This window comes from Sinocyclocheilus grahami, unplaced genomic scaffold, assembly GCF_001515645.1.
Source record: "Sinocyclocheilus grahami isolate Dianchi unplaced genomic scaffold, SAMN03320097.WGS_v1.1 scaffold356.1, whole genome shotgun sequence".
Lineage (NCBI taxonomy): Eukaryota > Metazoa > Chordata > Actinopteri > Cypriniformes > Cyprinidae > Sinocyclocheilus > Sinocyclocheilus grahami.
Window position 1 is genome coordinate 618509 of NW_015505535.1, and position 25215 is coordinate 643723.

Sequence of the window (25215 nt, forward strand, 5' to 3'; positions counted from 1 at the left end):
TATATATATATATATATATATATATATATAGTGGCTTTTGTACAAAGATACAGTATTCTATCATTAAATAGAATAAAAACTTTGAGACTGTCTCTTGCACTGTATGCATTTCAACATGGCTGAGCTCACCATGGCATCTGAGCTAAACAAATTAGCATCTAGACTTAATTTTATTACATTTCCTCATTCATATCTTCAGCTGGGATGTTCCGTGACAACGCAGCACGGTGTCCGTCAGCTGATGTCGCTGTTTTACTGGCATATATGTCTTTTTATTGTTGTTAGCTTAACTGTTGCAAATAAACATGCATTTTATATTTTTAAAATATGCTATATATGAAAACTTTTTAAAATATAAAATGTATATTTTTTATGCTGGTGTACGTCAGCACATCCCAGCTGAAGATAATGAGGAAATTACGTCGCTCCCTTTGCAAAGTGGATTCCAAACGACTACATAATGGCACGCACGTGCCCTGCTCACTCCAAAGTCCCCACTCCAAGGGTTCTGCCCTTCAAAGGCATAGGGATGATCACTTCCATTTGGAATTTGCCCCGTGAACCGTACAGTACGAATACGTGTACCGTTACACCCCTAGTGAGATGATATTTAAATAAAATAATAATAAGGATAAGAAATATTTATTTGCAACAACTGATGGAGTGCTGAATGCTGCACACATGCACAGCGTTGTCAAGGTAACGTTTAGTCAGTCATTCACTTCGCCAAGGGAGTTCCAAATGCAAATATGAGACAGTAATGCCAGGCCTACACCCTTAAAAGAACACACAAAGGGCTCTGCCCTTTGAAGGGAGTAGGGCATAGGGATGCTCACCTCCGTTTGGAATTCGCCCGTAGACACAGATTCCAAATTCCAAATTTAAGAAACTGAGACAATGACATGTAAAAAGAAGTCCAAAAGTGTTGCTAGCAGTTGCCCTGTGCCCCTAAGTAGGTGCTACTTTTATCTCTGGAGTGCGGCCCATTCAAATGTTTGCACTTGACTTTCATTTAGCTTGATGGCTTCCAGACTCCCTGCGTTTAACGTAGCATGTCGGATATAGTATAGTGTTTACACAATGTCTCTTGTCTCCCTGGCCTCTCTTTCTTCCTCTCTTTCTGCACCCTCCTCTAGTCACCAAGATGGATGAATTTACTTTAGTCCTTCAACCTCTGGGGTTTGCGAACAACCTCGGAATGACCTCTTTGAGAGAGAGGGACAGATTGAGAGAGAGTGTAGGAGTGCAGTCGTGGCTCTGTTATGACTACAGACGGGACGGACCGAGATGATGGATAGCGTTAAACGAGTGTATGACTTCTAATTCATCACCAGTTACACGGCATCTCCACCTCTTCTCCCAGCACCGTTAGTGTGCGGCTCTAGTTAAAGCTGTGTTTTAAAACACACTCTCGTTCCCCGTGGCAGGAAAACCACTTATAGCAAGCCTACTGGAAAAACAATAATCGTATGGTTATACAACAATGCTTACTCATACGTAAAGGACAACCACACACACACACATCACTGGGCAGGCTGTGAGAGTGGGTGGCACTATTGTTTGCTGGCCTTGGGGAGTAAATCAGGATGTTGCCCATGGTGTGTTAACCTCTGTGTGTCTGTGTGTCAGGGGATGAGACATTGCTGCAGACTACAAACACAATGTGCTGTGAATTACAGCCCGTCTCTCATCACACACACACACACACACACACACACACTCTTACGGAGCCATAAATTACAGTCTCTATACAAACTATAAAGACATGACCAGTATGAGGAAGGCTAGCTGAGCTGACTGAGAACAAAAAAATCAGTTACCTCCCCCAAAACAAACAGACTGACGGATGTTCTTCATTGATCCTCAAAGGAGCAAGAAAGAAAACAGGAAACTTTGACTTGAACAATCATTCATTCCAATTGGTTACTCAACATAAAACAAGACAACACAAGCAGACAACCTGAGAGATTGCGTATATATATTATTGACTAAAGATGAAATGTTAAAGCAATAAGCCATGAGAATTGCTTTTACCAGACCAGCAGTGTAAACAGATTTGTCAATTATAATGCTTAGGTTTGTTACACTGTGACAAGACGTCCATTTCCAATCTAGATTTGGGTGTTAGCTTAACTTTATGCTGTTGCCAAGCAATAAAATGACCCAAGACCATAACATCACTTTCCAAATTAATAAAAATTGCGCATAAATAACATGTATGGATTTTCGTGTGTGGATCATACCCTTTTTATCGCCCTGTTTGCAAACGTACAACTATTTAAAAGCTACATACATCTGTTTTATCCACCTTATTTCCAATGTTAGAGCAGATGCAGACATTTTTAACTTGAATGTGCAAGGTTGCACTTGTGAATGTGCAAGGTTGTGCAAGAGTGTGCCTGTCAACCGCTACCAATTATTTTAGATGTACAAATACAGACTCATTATGATGCTTGTTGTTGCAAACTGGTATTTGCTATGTTATTTCAATTTAATATTGTAAACAAACACATTGGTTTGTAGTGCAAATAGTTTTACAGTGTACTATACTTTGTTATTCTTTTAGTAATTTACCTATATAAACAGGCAGTCTTGTCTATTTACAGGAAACAGCTTATTTCCATGTTGCAAAATAAGGTGGAAAGCATGCATGAAATGCAAAAAAAAAAAGCATTTCAAGCCAGTGTCAAGCACACAAAATCTGGTATGCAAACATTCATACAAACACACACATACACTCCTGAAGCATCAGACATTTGTGAGACAACAGCACTCAGCGAGCGCTCCGCTATCTCAAGAGCTCTCCACATCCATCCATCCAGCTCTTAACAACGCTCATCTGCCTCAAACTTCATCTCACTGCCTCTTCTTTCCTTCTCTTCATCCTCTCTCCCCCACTTTTTCAATCTCTCGACAATGTCATCGTCAGTGAAATTACACTTTCTACACAGGGCCTCACCCGAGTCCTGCTCTTCAGATGTGTGCTCCACTGCCTGCCTTCATGCTTGTGAAGTGCTCATTCATTCAATATTGTACAAGACATCTGATCAGCTTCTGTGATTTTTATATATAAGCAACCAAGCTATGTACTAAACAAATAAATATTACATTGTGCATTAGATGTGCACCACAGCAGACATTGTGTGACTGGTGGCAGTAGCTAGATTTCATTCAATGCGTGACCAGGCATAAATAAAACACAGCACTCACAAAATGGCTACCTTCTGTCTTATGAATGATGCTAGAAATGAAAACAAATTCCATTACTGGGAATTATTGCCAAACAAATCAAAAACAATCTGTTTAGTGGTCTGGGCCTATGCTGAGGCGCTCCTAAGTGGGACACTGACAGCATACTGACAGAGAGAAAGATAGAGAGAGAGAAATAGATAGATAGATAGATAGATAGAGAGAGAGAGAGAGAGAGAGAGAGAGAGAATGAGGTATCTGGAGTGGAGTCTGTAGTGACAGCTCTGTCTTATCATTCAAGTCTAAATATGGCCAATACAATGTCAGACTCAATTTATAATCTGCAATAAACAAGATATCAGACATTTACAGTGAAAAAGCATTTAATTAACAAAAATAATTAATGTTCCCTCTAATTGTATTTGCAGAATAAAACCAATTTGCATTGGACAGACCCTTCAGAGACATCTTGAAGATTTTTTTTGTCAATATAACTTATAAGTATTAGGGATGCACCGAATATTCGGCAACCGAAATTATTCGGCCGAAAATAGCAAAAAATATATCTTTTGTTGTTCTGCCGAATAAGCAAAATGGCCAAATATTATGTACCGTACAATGACGAACGCGATCAAATAGAGGCACGCACTAATGCAGCAAACATGTCGGCAGTGTGAAAGTATTTAAAACTATCAGAAATCATTACAAGCACGAAGCACCGTTTAGTGCTGCATCGCATCTCCGATGAGAAGATGAGGTGGTTAATGCTGGTGGTTAGGTTACTGTATGATGATTGAAATTGCGAAATTACCTCAAGCGGTTAGTAAATAAACTGCAGAATGTTATATTTTCTAATGCACGCACGAATTGCATGTATTCTGACAGCGCTGCACAAGCTCGTGGTGCCAGGGTTCAAAGTCCAAAGCGCGTGGAAAATCTGCACTGAACTTATTACACGTCAGTTGCTCAGTAATGTTTTTGATAATTTTTTTAAAAGGCATGTGACAATGTGATACGTGCGACAAACATCTTCCCAAATTCGTAATGATATTCATTTATAAATCTGCATGCTGTTGTCAACAAAAAGAAGCACCGAGATCTTCCTGCGGGTTTCTGACAAAATAAAAGCAGAGCAAAAGCAACAACTCCATCGACATTCATAAATGATAGTATTGTAATTTTACTGTCGTTCTGTAAAATGAAATAAAAAAGTAAGACAATTATAATGATAATAATAATTACCCTACAACAGCTCTATTAATACATTTATTATAACATTCACACAGTGTTCAAATTGGGATCTGTAATATATTCTAATGTTTTAAAATAATTATCTTCTGCTTAGCAAGGCTGCCTTTAGTTGTACAGTAAAAAAATACATGCCTGATTCAAATCTCAAAAATAGCCAAAAAATATTATTTTACAAACTTATTAATTTTAAGTTAAATTGTTGGTACAATGTCTGCTAGAATGCTAAAAAAATGTTCAGTGTTAAGTAAATATTTTTAAATAGTTGTTTTTTAATTTGAAAAGCAGGACAAAACAGTAAAAAGCACATTTTGACAATTTAATCAATGCAATGGTGAAAAAAAAGGCAAAATAGGCCTACATGGGGGAAAAATGTGAAAAACCATGTTCGGTATTCGGTCTACGGCCTAGTGTTTCATTTTGTTCGGCTTCGGCCAAGAATTTTCATTTCGGTGCATCCCTAATTAGTATAGAAATCTCAAGTTCATAACAACACCAAACTGGAAGCCATGCATTTAAATTTTTTTTTGATCCTAAGATAATAACAGAAAAATAATAGTTACACTTTATTTTAAGGTGTCCATGTTACACATGCTATATGCATGATGCATAATTACATGCAAATAACACTAAGCCAAACCCTAACCATATAGTAAGGAGGCTACATGTTAATTGATATTACTCAGTACTTAAATGTATAATTACACTGGAACAAGGACACCTTAAAATAAACTGTAACCAAATATAATGAAATGCAAAAATGATGGTCTGCTCCGTGTTTGCAAACAGTTTGGTCTCACATTAAACAGCATGGAGGGAACAACATAATTGAAAAACACCTCTTATCAACAAACAGATAAACAAAGATAGTGCTACAGAGTCTCAGAATCCCTTGATGAAACATAGTTAGTTACATATCACAGTAGTTAACTGGTCACAGTTCCTTGTTGTTCTCCCTCTTACTTGCTTCGAAATTGAGCAAAAGGAAATTAATACACTAATTGAGGCAGGCTGGTTGGCAGCCACCTGCAGGCTATGTGAGAGAGACAGTAATTAAGTCGAACATTTAATGATTCTGCTTAATAGGAGTGAGAGACAGCGCAATGAGGAGGGAAAAAAAGAAAACAAGCAACAATTACACAAAACATCAGGAGGGAGAAAAGGAGAGGAGAGGAGAGGCGAAGAGAAGGTCTAATTCGGCAAAGAACATGTGAAGTGGGCATCTATGTAAACAGTACTGAACAGGTTGTCACTTACAGGACAACCTATGTAGCTATGTGCCTCTATAGAAGCGTAATATGATTACCATCCATAAAGCAAGATCAACTCTAAGATACCTAGAGGTTAGTGCATTTTTACTGCATAGTTGGATTATTATTAATTTCCTGATACTTTGGAAATTGTTTAATTTTTAACTTTGTCTTTTTAATCTTAAAATTTGCCACAAATTATGTGACAAAACTGACAATGACATCTGTTTATCCCTCCTTCTCTTCCCTCTCCAGTGCTCAAAATGGCCTACAGCCCAATAAATGATCTAAGATCAGTTTTGCTCTGCTCTTTTGGAGTTTGATCTATATTTTCCCCTCAGAGGCGACTCTTCCCTCTCATCTCGCTGTTGAATGTGAGGCATTTTGTGAGCGTCAACCACCTAAGCGTGAAAAACACAGCAGCGAGCCTCTGGTTCTAGGCTCCAGGCAAATATTGACAGCTTTTCTGTTGCCTGTCTCTCAGCTCTTCAGTTCTACGTTCTCTTTCTTCTTTTGTTCGTAAGGGTTAAGAGTCTGAGCGAATGGTAATCCTCTGTAACAGAAAGCAGCGTCCTGTGTACACTCGCCAGCTTTCATCTTCCTAAAACCCTCCAATAAAAATACCACAGCGCCCAAGTTCATTTGCACCTGTGCTTTGGAGGACGATCCTCTTTTCTCCATCCCTTCTGCCAATGAAAAGATTTGCATATGGCAAGGCGAGAAGGGGACAAGGGGAACGTGAAGGAGAGAGGGAAACGAGAGAGAAAATACACACATTTAAATGGAAATAGAGTCTGAAGGGAGACGAAGTGGCCTGGCAGTCAGTGAGAAGAGAAAGCATATTTGTGTACTGTTTCCCAAGCGCCAGCTTTTCAGAAGCAGAGCAGGCGGGCATGTGTTAGTTTAAGGCGCACAATGGGAGTTTTAATCCTTTCAGAGGGGTCGTAATGGCCACGGCGAGGCGTCTCCAGGAGGGAAAGCCTTTCCCTCTGAACCTCACAAATCAAACCTCGAAAGGCCTTCAAAGAGCAGAATGTGGGAAATGTGTTTGGGGTCCCGAGGGAGAGAAGCAAGGGGGAAAAGGAGGAACAAGGGGCTTGTCGGCATCAATCAGTCGCTCTCTCTCTCACCTCCTCCCCGGGGTCAGATCTCTTTCCAGCCTCCGTCGCCCCCTACCCACCCCACCCCACCCATCATGCTCTCCATCCTGGTAACGCACCATTACAGAGGAATGTGGATTCACAAGGCTGGGCTCCATTATGTTGGCCTGTCCGGGGTTTGTAAAATGGGGGAGCTCAAATTCCAAAGACTTTAAAAGCAAATTAGCGGTGTGCTGATGGGCTCCTGCTGTCTAAAGACACTGAGGTTTTAAAAGCAACTCAACTGACTCCCCGGATCCTTTGACTTACGCGTTCTTACCGCAGACTCCACACGAACCAACTTCCTACGCACATGGCGGGACGTTTACATGCACACAAAGAACAGACGGTGCGCGCATCGCAGTTCCTCACTGTATAAACACAAAGCGTGCTTTTAAAATAGACACGGCAAACAATATCACACACGAGGAGTATCAAACCAGCAGGGTAGAATTGCTTCTTCCACTACCGTCTGTGCCGCAGATCCAGCACCTTTATTTAGCATTTCACAACTAATCAATTTCCATAACAGAAGCCAGACGCCGCTGCACATGGGACCCAGTGTGTGGCGTTTAAACATGCTGCGCGCCTGAAATGGATTTTCTCATTCATCACTCGGCAGCACATTGGGATCTGTTTAACAGAGTGGCTCAGATGGATTTCTCCCAGCCCATAAGCTGTGAGAAAGCACGGATACAACACACTGTGCCTGTCAATGGAATCGTAGTCAGCCTTGAGGAAATGCGTTATTTCCCATGCCACCCCGGAAAGCAAAACACATTAAGTGTAATCTGAATGCAATATTGGTAAATAAGGTTGTCTGAAATAATGTGACGGATTCTAGTTTATGACTTGTGAAGCATCAAAGATTGCATGCTTCGCAGTTACTCACATAATATTATATAGACCAGGGTTATCCTCACATACAGTGGTGATGATAATATTCATTTTTAGATCAATTAGTAACATTAAAATAACGCCTTTAAAATATAATTTCATTTTAATTGTCAACCATAACCATTTAGAGTATGTGCCTCTATAGAAACAATAAAATCCATTACACAACCATTACACAACTGTGATTTGCACAAGCAATAAACATTCATGCAGAATGGAATAAAGAAAGTCCACCACGTACCTTTAACTGCAGCTGTGCTGAAGAGTTTCTCTGAGCTGGCATCTGAGCCCTGAGAAGGGAGCGAGAAAGAGAGAGTCAGTACATCTGTTTCAGAACCAAGCAGGTGGGCTTCATCATCAAAGGTAGCGCAACACTAATGGAGAAAACATTCAGTCAACTCCCAGAGCGGCCACTGGATGGCACTGTGGCTCCATGCGCCAAACGACGCGCTGCACTTGAAACCGGGTTGAACACATTAACATTGCTATGTTATTGTGCAAACATCCAGCGTTGCAATTTACACAGCGTTTAGGTAATGAAAGCCTATTTAAGTGACAATGTGGTGTCAAAGGGGCATCGGCTAATTAAATTGGCTAAACAGCAACAAAGATAGAACCATTACAATCCACCCATTAGCATCTAACCTTACTCTCCACTGTCATTCGAGAGAAAAATAATACAGAGCTATGTGCACTTTTTATTTATTTTTTAACAATTTTACACTAATTAACCAACACACTAACAAACAGATGAGCTTTTGCGTGGATGTAGACTTACAATGGGACATTTTTATGTCTTTCGTTGAATACATAGCTATGAATATATTATCAGAAAAACAGCTCATTGTAAAGCAATTATTCTGACAGGTTTAGCAACACTATATCCATATCCAGCTCGAGGCAAAAACGACACTGACAAGGTGCGACAACCCTCTCAAATATTTGCCCATTTAAAATACATTTCTTAGCTTAAATTAGCTCCATAAAAAACGTTCACGCCATTTTCACAGCTGAAGACGTGAATAATAATGATAATAATAATGTGATATGCATTCATTAACACATGACTTCAAGAGACATCGCTTCCACACAAAGATGCGTTTGCGCGACCGCTTTATTAAAAAAACATCTGGCAACATTCACTGCAGAGATTTCAACTAACGTTACAATTATCCACAACCAGCGACAAGAAAACAGCGCTCCTAATCCTCCAGCCATCGAGTAATCCACCGAAACTGCTTTTATTTCCCCTAAAACGTCGAATGACATTGTGGTAATCGAAATATGAACTTAAAAAAAAATCCATTTGAGAGGGATATAAAGGTGAGGTGTACCTTTAGATGTGGCGAGGTTGGCACGGACGAAAAGAACAAGTCAAGAAATCACTTTCAGGAGGTTTAGTAACGTTAAATACGCCGTTTCACATTCTGCTTGTCAAACAAAGTAATCCACAAACAGGCGGCGAATTCCTCTCGCTCCTTTTGAGCGACTGACAGCCATGCAAAATAAGGAACCTTTGCAAGGGAAGAAGAGAAACCAGAAAAACATCCAGAGCTCAAAGCGAGAGAGGCTCTCGGACAAAGGCAGCCATGTGTCTGGTCCCCAAGAGCGCAGAGAAGTGGAGAAATCCTTCAGTTCGTCCTCCTCTTCGTGCGACTTGGTCGTTTGAAATCCTCGCCAACCGTCGCTTAACGGACACGGACTTATGTGCTTTTTTTCAGGGGCGCGCGCTCAGTTGACAAACCATCTCCCGCGCGCTCGTGCAGAGCAAGAAAATCCAACAAAGCGTACAGTATTTTTCTCCTATCGGCAGAATGGGTGGAGTAAAGCCGCTTCCTTTCCTCGAAATCGTCGCTGGTTTCAAGCTCGTGTCCTGTCGCTGGCTCCCGTTCCTCGCGCAAGTGCTGCCTCTATCCACACAAACTCTCTCTCATTCACCCACAGCGAGACCAGGTCCTCCCACTTCCTGATTCTAACCTGACTTCATTCAGCTCCTACCCCCCGCTTGTTTCTGCCTCACGCACAGGGAGCGTGCTTCCTCCGCTCAGCTTCACCGGACAGACGGTGTGTGTGTGTGTACGACGCTCAGTGAGAGCTACTGGCAGAGGAGTCCTGACAGAGTGCAAACGGGAGACGGAGCGAGAGAGAGAAGAGGAGGGAACTGGGATAGAATGATATTCTTTCACTCTATGGCCGGACTGAGATGATGTCAGCTGCTAATGAATTTCCCAGTAGGGTGCAGCTACTATGAGGGGGAGGGAGACAGAGCCTCTCTTCATGAGCAGCACACACCTCCCTGGCTCCCTGCCACAGCCTTCCTTCACAGGGTTTAGAATCACCCAGGCTGACCCAGAACAGCACCCTTTGCCCTGCTGAATAATTAGTGTCAATGTATGAAAACCGAAGTCACTTTCAAAGTAGAATACTTTTCTGGTCACCACTTGAAAAACCTGAACCCGATGCGAAATCTGCATGGGGAAATGTTTTGCTTATATTGCAAGGATTCTTTTCTAAATGTGACCGCATCCTTAAAAAATAAGAAGAGGGAGAGAGCTGCGCTGTGTATTGTTGGGACTAACATGGCAGGTTATTTAACACCAGGAAAAATAATTAAAGACTAAACTGATCAACCACGTCTGCGACGATTACGCTAAGACGGGACTTAATTGTGTTTCCAAACCGTGGTGTAATGTTAACCTCCTTCCCTCCGGGTTTGAGGAAAAGCTTGAAGATCTAATTCCACTAACCTCAGTCCATGAACACTCAAACCCAAACAATCCAGCAATCTTCAGATAATGCCGGACATTCCTGGAAAATCTCCATAATCTGACTGATTTGGGGTCCCTTGGTTTAGCAAACCAGTATTAACCCTCTGCACTGCGGGTCAATGGATTAACAAGGGACTCGCATTGCAGTGACCTCTGACCTTGACTGCCCCCAACAGAGTAAGAGAATGTGTTAGCTTATTGCTGGATGTTTATCTTTCCTTCTCTATATCTCTCACCCCTTCTCCTTTGAGCCTGGGGGAAAAAAGGAGCTGCACGCTCCATCAATATACAGTAAGACCCCGCTCAACCTCCAACATCTGCCTCAACCAAACAGACATGAGTTTATTTTTCTCTGTGTGAATTAAAATATACTTATTCCACAAATTCAGCACATGTAATCTACAGAGTACAGTATTTTCATATATTGAAACTGAACTTTGAAATTTAGAATTGCAAAATGAAACAAAAAAATGAAATGTTAATTTTAAATTATTAAAATAGAATTAAAATAGAAAAAATGTCAATGAAAATTGACAATAAAATACAATGAAAATAAAGCTACATTTTAAAAATTATAATACTACATGTCTTAAAACTATTATTCTGCTTCTATTTGTAGTAAAAGATTATACTACTACTATAACATATTATTCTAAATTATTAGCTACAAAACACACTCACACCAAATTGTGTACGAAAATATATTTAGAGTTTGCATAAAATTGTGTTTTTGTCTTCTCGCATTTATTTGTCTTAACTTCATATAGATAAACTGACAGTAAAAAAGAAATGAAATGCAGTAAACCATCTTAAGGGACCAGACTGGCTCTTAACACAACACAGAGAAGTCAATGCCACTCAAGGGAGAGGAGGGGGTGGACTTTTAAAATACTCCCACTCACACATTTTTGCCCTCCGCTAATTTCTGTCACAACAAGCCTGAGGTAATCTAGGTTCAGGCCAACAGGCTTTAAGGATCCAGAGGCAGCTGAAGCTTATTAGGCCTATGAGACTCTAAGTGCAGGCTATGGAGGACAAGTTCAGCACTGCTTAGGGGCCCCCTGCTCCGGGTCCCAGGATCAGGTTGTCAGCAGGGCCACTATCAAACACCCTTTGAGAGTCAAGGAAACATCACTGGTAATTGCACGTGCGGTTATGGATATTTATATGAGCAATGAGTTCTAATGAAGTTTCATTTAAAATTAAAACAGATCCATGTATGATATTACTTTCTTTTTTTTTTAAATTTGAGGTTCACATTTACTACATAATATATTATACTTGTAATTTTTTTCCCAAACCGCATAGTATATTTTTATTTGGACGTAGAGTAACCGTGGCAAAATTGGTTTGGCTATAAAAAAAAATGTCCCTTTTTCATCTATATTTGATTAAATAGATATGATTATATTATGATTACATATATGGAGCATGTCGGGGTTTGGATGAGGTGCACCAAAGCAGCCTTCTTCCCCGAAATCAGAGCTCGCTTTCCTAAATGCCTATCATCAGATTTGAGCGAAACCTCAAGCCTGTGATTACCGCTCTCCGCTCCACAATTAACGTCCGGATCTCTCGGCGCAGATTATTTTTAATTCAAATGAAACGGCAGGCAGAAAAAGAGAGAGAGAAAGAAAGAAATGGAAGGAAATGCAGTGAGAGAACATGTAGTAAAGCTGCCAAGAAACTAATTTGAAGTGGCAGTGGGGTATGGAAAAGCACTTGGTGAAGCTTGCCAGAAAAGTGGAATAGGAGATCAAACATTAATATTTGGAGTTATGCTATGTATGCCAGTACATAGTGTATAGACCATAAGCCCTTTCTGCTGTCGTTTTGTCATATTTTATTCCTTTTCTGGCCTTGATCCTCTGCTTCAAAGTAACCAGAGCCGCATTTTGCCTTTATCCCTCCCTCCCATTCGCTTCTCTGCTTTCTTTCCCACTCAAAACGCATGGTTTAATTTCACAGGAACTCTGCGCTAGATTGCAATCACAGGAGATCGGCGCTCTGTTATGGTCTCTACGGCTATTGCGGAAGCAATCTCTCATTCTCATTCTCCCTCGCTCTCTTTTAAAATATTGCTGTGCATAAGTGTAACCTGAGGGGACTGGATATAATGTGTTAAATAGGGTAGCTCTGACTGGCCCTTGTCTGTAATCTCCTCTCTTGTATTCTCTCTGTGCTCTTTTCAGCTGGGGCCTTTGAGAGGCACTCAAAAGAAAGGTCCATTTCTAGTGACACTTAAAACTTCACCAGTCAGGAGGGAACATTGACCAGCTCATCTGGGAGGCCTTCGGGATGGTATTAGTGGTGTGTAAAACACCACATCAACAATGCCAGCGCAGAGGAGGGGAAAGAGTTTTCATGAGACAAAAGAGCTGTGGACACAGTTGCAAAGATGGAGTGATCTTCTTTCCTCGGTTCTTTTCCACAAACAGAAATTCAAAGCGATAAGTCTCCTCCGGTTCCATCCGCAGCTCCTGTCTGCAATCTGCTAAGCACAGGTCTTTACACGGCACTGTTCACAAGAGGAATGAATGGGAAGGTGGGACAGCTACACCTTTTGTTGCCTCTGGAGAGACCATAAACCACTTTTAAACCAACATTTTTTTTAGTTAGCACGTGTGACCCGTGGCTTTGTGGTTAGCACACATTTAAGTCACGTGGCTGTAGCCCCTATAGACATGACCGGCCTTTTAAAACATTTCTTGTAAATATTTTATGATGTTATATTATTACCAAATGTTGGATTCAATATGATTGTCAACCTGTTTTCTTTCAGACTTATCACAGACTTATAAGTGCATTACTGCCACCTATCTCTCAAATGGACCATTGACACTCCTAACTGAGATTGTAGATAGAGTGTCAATGGTCCATTTGAGAGATAGGTGGCAGTAATGCACTTATAAGTCTGTGATAAGTGTAAATTTTTGGGTGAACTATCCCTTTAAATCTGTCAAATTTAAAAGAACATTGGACCCCTCTTTTGTATTCTGCAGAAGAAAGAAAGAAAGAAAGAAAGAAAGAAAGTCATACAGGCTTGGAATGACATGAGGGAAAGTAAACAATGGCAGAATTTCCTACCTAATTTTAAATATCCTATCCTAAATTATTGCATTTGGTTTCATCCTTGCTCAGACTCTATATGGACAATACAACATAGTCTAGCCTGCAATATTTCCTGACCTTGTTTCCCCTGCTTCCCCTCATCATACCCTGTCTACTGTATAAATAAAAGTGGTTAAAGAGGCAAAAATCAAATTTATTTACTTGTAGAGGTATTTGCATGCATTATTAAATAGCCAAAGACGTGAACACTTTGAAATGGAAGTCAACAAAACAGGTGAACCTTGAGCGGCGCACACACAAAACTCCAGATAATCTTCCATCTCTCGCTCCCTGTTTTCAGGCAGCGGTACAACACTTTTTGCTGCTGAGACTTATCTGTGTGAGACCGCTCAACGCAGCCTATGACAGCTCCTCTAATCTCCCTCCTCCCCAAACACAGCACGCTGACAGCCGCTCTCTCTTCCTTCCTCAGATTCCCTACCATACATATATTAATCTGTCATTCACACAGCACATAACAGTAGGGGGAAGCTGTACACGGCCTGCAGTAACACACACAAATATGTGATGTGCAACACTAATTCACACACTGATATTATGTGTAAACTTTCAACACACTTGTTCAGTGATGTTTTAAAAATATACTGACAATTGGACGTGTGATAAGAATGGAGAATGTTAGGTAACACGAATGTGAGGGGGAGATGGGAGTGCGAGACATTAGGAATTTTAAAAGCAGCCTATTCAGACTAAATTATCTTCCGCTTCCACGCTTTGCGATATGAACCTCACATCGTGTATGGTTTCACACAGGTCCATGAAACACAGGCACTCAGCTTACCCAGTGAAAAAAAGAGAGGGCGAGTGTGTAACTGAAGTATTATCAGTTTATCTATACTATCTCCCTCAGTCAAAAGCCGGTTTAGAGCAGGCAAATGGTATGCGCACTACAATGTTCAACATTATCTCCATCTGGAAGCCCGTAATGATACGGGCCAGAGTCGAGCCAGTTGGCTGATAAGCCCCAGTGCAGGTCTAGCTGCTCTCTCACTCTCTTAAAACAAACTGGACGGGGAAATTGGTTTATCCCTCCTGTCTCAAATGCTCTGGTTACGCCCTTAATAAGTTTTCATCTGTTGTTCACTCGACATGTTTTCAGCGGGAAGGAAAGGAGAGAAAAGCAGAGGGCCCTTTTGGTCCAAATTACAGGCATGACTGAGAGCACGGGTCACCGTGCCAAGAGTCATTTCAGAGCAGTCAGTCACTCTGTGTGCTGTAGTCACACAAAAGAGCCATAAAAATCAGCAGAAACACCAATGCATGCATGAATGCAAAGAAAATAATAGTGGTTAAACACATTCAGAAACTATTCATTCAAATAAACCCGTGCCATATGGATATTATTTAGCTAGCTATAGCGTGAAAGTAATAACACACATGGAAACATTCTTTATGAGAACATTATGCCATAATGTGCACCATGTTAAAAATCTAATTCTTCCTCAGTATCATAAAGGTGTAACTGCTCAGAGCTAAAAAGAGCGAAACAGCACACTGATCTGGTTTGTGGGCATTTTGGTTCAGGCTTTATGAATATCCCCTATTAATACCCCTGCCTAATGGCGGCTCAAATTGGCTAGAAAAAAACTTCAGGAAATGATGCTCCAGGCTGTTTGAGATTGCTACACTTGTATCAGTGACCACTTTGCTGCATGCCAGTTAATTGTTGTCGTATTGTTAATTATCAAATTTAAGTGTCAAAAAGTAAAGTCATTTATATGTTATTGATTGATTGATTCAATCATTCCTTGATAGTCAAATGCCAGGTTTTGAAGAATAATTATACCTGACCATTGAACACAGACTGAACATACTACAACTAAATAATGATAATACATAAATAATAATTATCTGTGCATTTAGTTTTATTGTAATATTATACATATGATAGTACACCCCCACCCCCCACATTTCATCAGATCTTCATAATAATTTTTATTAACAATAATAACCTACTGTACCATTGAAAGGTTTGGGGTCAGTAAGATATATTTTTTAAGAAATACTTAAATTCAACAAGGACATTTTGATAAAATGATCAAAAATGAGAGTATAGACAATGCTACAAACTAAAATCTATTTCAAATAAATGCTATTTATCAAAGACAATATTAACCAGGAAAACTGTTTTCAAAATTGGTAATAATAAGAAATGTTTCTTAAGCACCAAATCAGTATTAGAATGATTTCTGAAGGATCATGTGACACTGATAGACTGGAATAATGGCTGAAATTCAGCTTTGCAATCACCGGTGATAATTACATTTTAAAATACATTCAAATAGAATTGTAATAATATTTCACAATATTAATTTTGATTGCTTTTGTTCATTAGTAGGTTGAGGTTTGCCTATATTATACCTATTTTTGAAGTATCGAAAACAAGCATGGGACAGAGAGAGAGCGAAAGCAGAATAAAGGGATTATGAGAGACAGACAGACAGACACAGAGGGAGGGCGAGCGAGACAGAGAAATGTCCCGCTGCGGCTTTAAGGTGAATCACGGCAGGAAATAACCGGGAAACGCGGCATCAAAATCTGTCTGACCTGCCACAGATTGCTGGGGCCCAGAGCGCTCTGGATGGCAGCAGAAACACTAGGCCTCTCAAATGCTCTGTCAAGACCTCTCTGTCAGTCCCAGCACGCAGTAATACGACTCGGCCCCTCCCTCGGCCGCCTTGGCAGACTCACTCCGGGCTTCATTGGGCTGAAATGCTACAAAGTGGGCATCTGATGACCGGCTCTCTGGGGATCAGAGATGGCCTCAAGACTTCAAACGCCAGCAGGCTGACAGGCATCAAGGGAGGTCTCTCTCAACCCCCCTTCCTCCTCTCCGTCTCTCTAACTGCATCTCAGCCCACCGACCCTGGAGGGGTTTCTAATTGCGTTTCACAGGGAGAGCTGAGCTAAATAAGGTCCTTGTTCTCTCTCTGGCTGCCACCCTGCTGGGGGGCAGAGAGACGGAGAGATGGAGAGGAGGATGGGTGGAGGTGTGCCTCCCCTGTGTGACAGAAAGCTTTAACATGTCAGAAATCTTGTGGGAGAGAAAGACAGAGAGCTTCGATTTCCCTGCAGGTAACAGAAGAACGCGGCAGAATGAACAGAGAACACACGGGGGAGAAATGACGGGGGAGACTGAACAAAGAGGGTGTGATGGGAAGAATGGAATAGTCTCTACAGCGCTCTTAACCCTTTGGCTGACACGAGCGCTTGCGTGCGTGTGTGTGTGTAATGCAACGAGGCGATGAAGATGAAAGTGAAGGTTATGGCACATGAGGATCTACTTTGAAGCTGTCTGGATTTAAATATTTCATGCTCGTTTCTGGCCCCTCCCCCCGAGAGTGCCCGCCATGTTTGTGGTGACCGTGGCCTTTCATTATCTCCCCTTCAAAGTGGGCCGGCGGTGGCAAATCACAGTCCTCGCCTGCAATTTGCTCTAGACTTATCTGTGACAGAATCTCATTAACCGCACACGGCAATTAAAACAATTACTGATAAGAGAGGTGTATCAGAGCCCGCAAACACACAACAGATATGAGATGTCTGCACTGATTAACATGTGTCGTTATCAGGAAGCACACTAATCGCTGTCTTATCTCGAGTGTGCCAACTTGCCTACACAAGCGGAGACTGACAATGTGACACAACATATCACCATCTATTAGGAAAGGTGGATTTACTCATTCTGCTTGAGATTCCTTCCAGCGAATTAGTTAAGGCTGGTTATCTCAGCATCTTAAACGTTAGATTTTCTGCTCTAGGTTGTACATAATACTGTAGAACCTAGGCAGAAGATAAGAGGCATTACAGTGATTTTACCATGGTGAAGGGGCAACAGTGCAACATAAATATGATTAAAGACCATTAAAAAAAATTATTACATTTATCTATGGCTGCAACTGATCTATAAAATGATAAAAGAAACAATGAAAATAATCCACAATGAATTTCCAAAGACAAAATGCATCCGAAAAATAGCAAATCATACCTCGAATGATAGTCAAAATGTTCATCAATTGCATCAACAAAAATGTATATGTATTGTATGAATATATATATATATATATATATATATATATATATATATATATATAAAATAGATCTCTAAAATGACAACACAATATTTGATTAATCGCATCCAAAATAAAAGTTTTTGTTTATATTATATATGTACGTATACTGTGTATATTTATTATGTATGTATATATAAATACACACACATACAGTATATATTTTGAAAATATTTACATGTTTATACAGTTATATATTCATATTCTTATATTTTATATTATATATAAATATATTTAATATATAAACATAACATATTTTTCTTAAATATATACATGCATATGTTTTTATATAGACATAATAAATATACACAGTATACACACATATATTATCTAAACAAAAACGTTTATTTTAGATGCGATTAATCGCGATTAATCATTTGACAGCACTAAATATATATGTACACTATACACGCGCACACACATGCTGCTTAATATTTTTTTTGTGGAAACCATTAAATTTTTTTAGGCTTCTTTAATTAATGGAAAGGTCACAAGAACAGGATTTATGTGCTTTTGTAACAAGTTTCCTTACATTCTCTTAGTTTCAATTTGCTGAATAAGTATTAATTGCAAAAAGTATTAAGTCTTAAGATTATTAACTTCTTTGAAAACAAATATATATATTGAATACTTACTGAAACTTTTGAATGGTCGTGTTTACACACACAAACTAGCACTACACCGTTCATCTTGCCCTCCATAAATCATCATCTGCCATTAAAAAAACAAACTGGTAAACCACTATTAACAACAGTGTTGAATGTGCCTCATCCAATCAGATTTTAGAGCCATAGGAAATGTTTCATAAAGTTGTGTTTAAAAGCATTAGAGCCACTATATCATGTTAAATCTCTTCTGAAAGAGCCCATTCAGAGTGTGTTTGCATGTTTACGCTCAATCTCCTGTGCGGCTTGGCTATACTGATTTGTAGAGTAGATTTCCAGGTGGTTGCAATGCATATCTGTGTGTTGTGTTATAAGGGCCGCCTGTCTGGCTGTAATAGAGATGCCTTTGAGAAGGCCTGCACAGAACCCGCATCGAGGAATTCCTCTCATTCTCGACACTTATATCCCTCTGACAAACTAAATGTGCACTTTGTGAGGCCTGTGCCCCGAGAGGAGAGAAGCACACATTCACAGTACGGTTTATTCCACTGCACAACACACACACGTGCAGAACGTGCACACTGCACAAAGTGAGTCTAGGGGTGTTGATTTGTTTTTATATAGATTTGCACAGCTTTTTAATGGGTGAGAATGTGTATGCGTGTGCATGATGATGTGAGAAGAGTGTTAACATATGTGCATGATGAGTGTGTGTAATTTGTGTGTGTATGCATGTAGAAACGTGTGAGCAGGTGAGTTTCATGTCAGGTTGATCTGTGTGTGAAAGCTGGCTTTGTGTAGGTAACACTGCTCAACAGTACAGATTTTTTTTCTGCTGGTTTGGTCGGACCATTAGTTCAAATTATTACATACCCTGCCAATACTTCACTGGCATGCCACAAACATTTTTAATTATTAATATTTTTAGCTACAGTTATGTACTGCAAATATGCCAGAAAATGTTGGTTACATTTTCATTAAAGTTTTCTTTACAACAAGAAAACAAACTCAAAAATAGTTTTTAATTTATTTGCAATAATACCCAGAAATTTTTCCCAAAACGATGATGCAATTCCATGACAGATAAATTAATATCATTTATATATTACTTATTTTTTTTTACATTTATTAAGCAATCAATCAATGAAATAAATAAATATGGATGGATGGATGTAAATGTGTATGTATTCTCATTCATTTATTTATGAAATATTTACCAGCAAAAAAAGGCTATATTTATGAACAGATACATATTCATAAACATACTTTTTTTCTTGGGTAAAAAAAAAACAAAAAACAAAAAAAATTTAATAAATAAAAACAAATATACAGTATATATTTATTACATATATAGATTATATATGTTCATGTGGGGCAATCTAATTCAGCTTTTAAGTCTGGCAGAAGTAGGCAAATGGGATAATGTGTGACTTTTGTGTGACTTGTGTGAGCCTGGCTTAGCCTGACCTCTGTTTAACAACACAAGACTGAAAAACACAAAAACAGTGTGAGAGAGTCTGTAGGAGGATTTACCTATGAACACATTATTTACACACACTGACTTCCTAAAGTCTCACAGCACACACTGATCTAACTGGAGTGAGGGAAGGATCATCTCAAGAAGAACACTGTAAACCCAGACTAATACACATACAAGAGAGTACGCTGCATGCTGAAGCTTCAAGAAAGCCATTGCATCAGAAAAACTTGAACACATGGACCGACAATTAGAACCTTAATGTCTGACTGCACTACAAACCATTATAACAACACATACAACCATCAGAAGCCAGATTGCGGCTCATAAAGCAAACATAATCTATGCCAGAATAAAGCTCTACTTTTCCAGGTGCTGAGAGCGATCTCTATTGAGAGTTACAACCAAATGGCACCTCAAAACTCGGACCCTGAGGATATTAAAAAAACAGGAGTGACATTCACGCTTTGTGAGGTCTCAGGTCTCAGCGCTCAGGACAGTTCGGACATTGCAGTAAATCAGAGGTAAAAAACTATATAAATACTGTTCAGTTTCTTGCACAGACCGATCGTTTCGTGTCTTTACACATCAATGTATCGTCACGAGCCACAGGGTTCAATTTGGTTTTGTTTGTGTATGTTTTTTTGACTCTCAAAGCCATGATTCCCATTCACCTCCATTATATGACTGACAGACTGCAACAGTTTGAGTTAAAAATCTTCGTTTGTGTTCTACTGAAGAAACAAAGTCACCTACATCTTGGATGCCCTGGGGGTGAATTTTTGGGTGAACTATCCCTTTAAGCCCTGTGTTTTCCAGTGTCTAGCGTCCGGTTTTAAACATCAATCCCCTGTGGTACGTGTGTGTCTCCTGGCTCCCCTGTGTTTTCTCCCGTTTGGCTATAATAAAAGACTGTTAATTATGAATGCTCCTACGTCTCCGCACTCCTTCGTCTCCTCACAGTAGTGCAGCGTGACAATCACTCTCCAGCACACACACACACACTCTTTTCTCTCTCTTACACACACACACACACACACACACACACACACACACACACACACACACACACACACACACACACACACACACACAGAGCCACTGTCCCACTGTCTTGATGATAGGATACGTATCCTCCTCGTATCCTCTCTCTCTCTCTCACACACACACTCTCTTCTCTCTCTCTCACACACACACACACACACACACACACACACACACACACACACACACACACACACACACACACACACACACACAGAGAGCCACTGTCTGTTCTTCCCCAGCAGCAGCGCTGTGTATCCTCACGGGCCCTGCGGTGGGAACTGTGGTGTCAAAACAACATTGTCATTTTTTCCCTCACTTTTCTGTGGTGTTGCTTTGTTCAGTTGGCCGTGTCTGATTCCCCCTGCTCCCATCCCGATGCATTTTTCAGAAGTTACGTGGCAAACATTGTGTTCCAACGCATCAAAAAGACTATTTAGAGCCCACAGGATTAACAGCTCTTGTTAAATCGAAGGTTACACTCGGCACAGCCATAAAAAATTGAGCAGCTAACTATATTAACCAGGCTGAGCGGCGTGAACTGCATTTAAAAGATAACAGGGTTTCTTTTAGCATTACTAATTCATCCACAAGGCCTGCTGGTGAAACACAAAAACACTGGGATACAGAAGCTCACACGAGTGGAGACATGAATTGAACATGCTCTCTCCGTGTCTGTCTCACCCCCAGCCCCGAAACATCGATTTCTCCCCATAGTGTCGATATGTCTTCACTCACAAAACACTCAAAACAAACTCTCCCACCACGGAGAGTAATTACTCAATCACTGCCTCTGAAACTGATAGAACAAATGCTGAACAAGTGTCTCAGGATGCTGGGATCCACCTTTGCTGGATTACATTTGCACACAAACTAAATATCTGAGTGCTTTAGGAAATAATATTGCTTACAGCACTAGAGTGACTCCAGTGCATCTCCTACAAACTATTACTGACACATATAAGTTACTAATGAGAATTCCTGCAGTCTTATTGTGGCTGATCTCATTGGCTAACAAATTTTATGGGACTTCATTTTTATGGGATTTCTAGCATGTTTTTCACAATCTATGTTGTTTCAAAGCAGCTTGCAGAATTTTTTTTCTTCTTCTTTTTTTGGTCTATATAATATAAGTTAATGGCACCAAAAACTGTTTGGTTGCCAACAATCTTGAAAATATCTTGTGTTACCCTGCAGTAAGTCATACAGGTTTGAAATGACATGAGGCTAAATAAATGATGACTGAATTTTTCTGTGAATTTTCCTGGAAATATCAGTTTACATTTCTAAACATTAATTTTGCCATTAATTGTAATAATCCAGTGCGATTTTTGTTTGCACAAGGATTCTGACAACAGCCAGTGCTCCACACAGAGATCTGATCTCTTCATTGCAGGTACGTCTCTTGAAGCATCTTGGAGACGTTGCCACAGTTCTTCTGGAATTAGTCCAGACAGACTGGATGATAATGAGATCAGTGTTCTAATAATTGTATATATATATATATATATATATATATATATATATATATATATATATATATATATATATATATATTACTAATTGTGGGGGAAAATATTCAAACTCCAATGGTAAAAATTGTTAAATTAAGCTGTACTATAATAGTGTTTTTGCCACTCAAAACATTATTACATATTTAATAAACAGAACATTTAATAGAGTAATATTTTGAATCATTTAATTAATAAATGACATGATTTGTAACGATGAAGAAACCTCAAGTCAACCACCTGATACAGTAGTCAGTGTGAATGCACCTTAAATCTGTTCTCTTTAACAAAAAGTATCATGCCTGCAGGCCTGTCTTCCAGTCTGTTAGCTGTTTTGTAGTTTGTCCTGGGGTCATGCGTTAGAGAGAGGTCAAACGTTACATTTTAGACTTGAGATGGTCAGCTGTAAATACTTCAGGGTTGACTGACATGCGTGCGACCGCTCGTGAAGCAGGCCAAGTCACGGGCAAACAGACAGACAGAGGGACGCAGTCACACACACAGATGCTTGATCCTTCCCAGCATACAATTGTTCCCTGATTACTCAAAGCATTCCAGCAAATGGCTGATTACACAATCAGAGGCCTTTGAAGCAGAATGATTCTCCTGTGGCTTCTGTAATGGAGGCAAAATGAAACCTGTCCACTTGCCTTAGAAGAGCCGTCTGATGAGACCTTCATCTGGGAAAACGAGAGCAAGAGAGGCAAAGAGAGATGGAGGGAGAGAGACATGGGGGAAATACCCTACTAACACAGCACATCAATCACTGCACCCATGGGGAGAGAAAGAGAAAGAAATGTGTTCCCTCCTTCCGTTCCTCTCCTCTCCTCTCTCTGTGGTCTTATTATTTCTGTAGAGTGTCTGGTTGAGGTGCTCAGGGAAATGTGAAGGTGACTGTGGTACCAGACCAATGACTGATAGAGCTAAAACAATCAATCCATCTATCCATCAGTCTATTCACTCACTGTTTCGACACTTTGAGTAATTATCCACCAGGGATTTTTTATATTTTTCCACCTTGGCGAGACTGATTTTTTAGACAATTTAATAATAATAATAATAATAATACTAATTTAATATCATTAATATGCTATGATAGTTTTTATTAACATCTGAATTAGTTACATTGTTATATATTTAGTTTTTTATTATTATACTGTTTCTGTTGATTTAGATTTTAAATAATATTTTTGTTGTGTATACAGGTTTTTATTCATTTTTATTTCAGTTTTGGTTTTAGCATTTTTGTACATGAAGTTAAAGGAAATTAAAAAAAGAGAAAACTTGCCTTGGTAGCTAGTTGAAATAAGTTTTGTTTTGTTTCAGTTAACATTTGTGACGCTAGAACACAAAACCAGTCTTAAGTTGTAACAATAGCCAAAATACAGTGTATAGGTCAAAATAATCGATTTTTCTTTTATGCCATAAATCATTAGGATATTAAGTAAAGATCATGTTCCATGAAGATATTTTGTAAATTTCCTACTGTAAATATATCGAAACTTAATTTTTGATTAGTAATATGCATTGCTAAGAACTTCATTTGGACAAATTTAAAGGCGATTTTCTCAGTATTTTGATTTTTTTTCACCCTCAGATTCCAGATTTTCAAATAGTTGTATCTCAGTCAATGTCCTATCCTAAGAAACCATACATCAATGGAAAGCTTATTTATTCAGCTTTCAGATGATGTGTAAATCTCAATTTCGAAAAATTGACCCTTATGACTTGTTTTGTGGTCCAGGGTCACATTTATTTTAAGTATTTTTTGTTTTTGTTTTAGTTAACTATAATAACCCTAATTTAGTCCAAAAGTGTTCCAAAGCATGCTTTTATTACTTAATATAATGATGGATGATTTCAGGTTGATTTACAATCATCTAAGTTTTGATTCTGCATGCTACAAAAAAGCAGCCAATCAAACGTGTGATATCATTCTCTTCAGATTGCTCATTAATATTTGTCTGGCTGGTGGTCCGTGGGCAGAATGTGAATGTGTAACGCTTACTGATTTCTCAGCCACCGGGTTTATGCAAATGACAAAGCACTTGCCGGCCTCAAGAGTGAATTAACGGCACTCTTGTAGGGCGTTCAGAGGAAGTGAGAGGCATTGTGATGGGTCACCATGAGCAAGACACGTAGGCATGTATAATTGCACACAAACAGCAGGTGCACAGAAATGTATACATTTTCTAAAGCAAGCATCACTATTATTTGAACAAAATCCAATCTATTAAACTTTTGTAAATGGTGGGACTTGGCCTATCATAGAGACATCTTTTGAATACCTTAGTTTTGACCTAGCAACAACAAAAGACACCTTAGAATTTTGACGAAGAGTTTTGCATGGGCGAACAGAAGTCATACTATCTTCAGAAAATGTAAAATTCTAGCTTCTTTACTCATCCGTTTTGTTCTGCAATATCTACTCCTGCTCCTATCCGTCTTTCCACCCCCACCTCTTTCCCCCTTTACTGCTCCTCTGGCTGTCGGGAGGATCGATGCCAGGTTGCACTGTCAGGGCCAACAGATGTAGAGTTCTCATTTAACACCTGACAAAGAACACACCAGAGAGACGAGCACAGGGCAGGGGTCAGGGGTCAACCTGCAGCCTTGTCAGTGCTAAGCATCAGGCTTCAGGTCAGTTTGAGTGAAGCAGAGAGACAGTAAAACACACAGGGAGATTATAACCTAACTCAGCCCATCCTAGTTTGGGTGGTTACAAAACAATTACTGCAATATATAATTAGTTTTGGTTACACTTTACTTTAAGGTGTCCTTGTTACAGTGTAATTATACATTACAACAAGTACTGAGTAATATTAATTAACTACATGTTGTTACTATATGGTTAGGGTTAGGATTAGGGTTTGGTTTAAGGTTAC

The 25215-nt window shown here is 39.6% G+C and overlaps 1 protein-coding gene across 5 annotated transcripts in view; it reads right to left on the minus strand.

Annotated features, from left to right (window-relative positions):
• auts2a (activator of transcription and developmental regulator AUTS2 a) overlaps window positions 1-25215 on the minus strand; it is a 405306-nt gene that overhangs the window by 31579 nt on the left and 348512 nt on the right. For all 5 annotated transcript variants that reach the window (XM_016229711.1, XM_016229710.1, XM_016229709.1 and 2 more), the window contains one exon: window positions 7965-8013. In XM_016229711.1, coding sequence (XP_016085197.1) covers window positions 7965-8013 — 49 coding nt within the window. The remainder of the gene's footprint in view (window positions 1-7964; window positions 8014-25215) is intronic.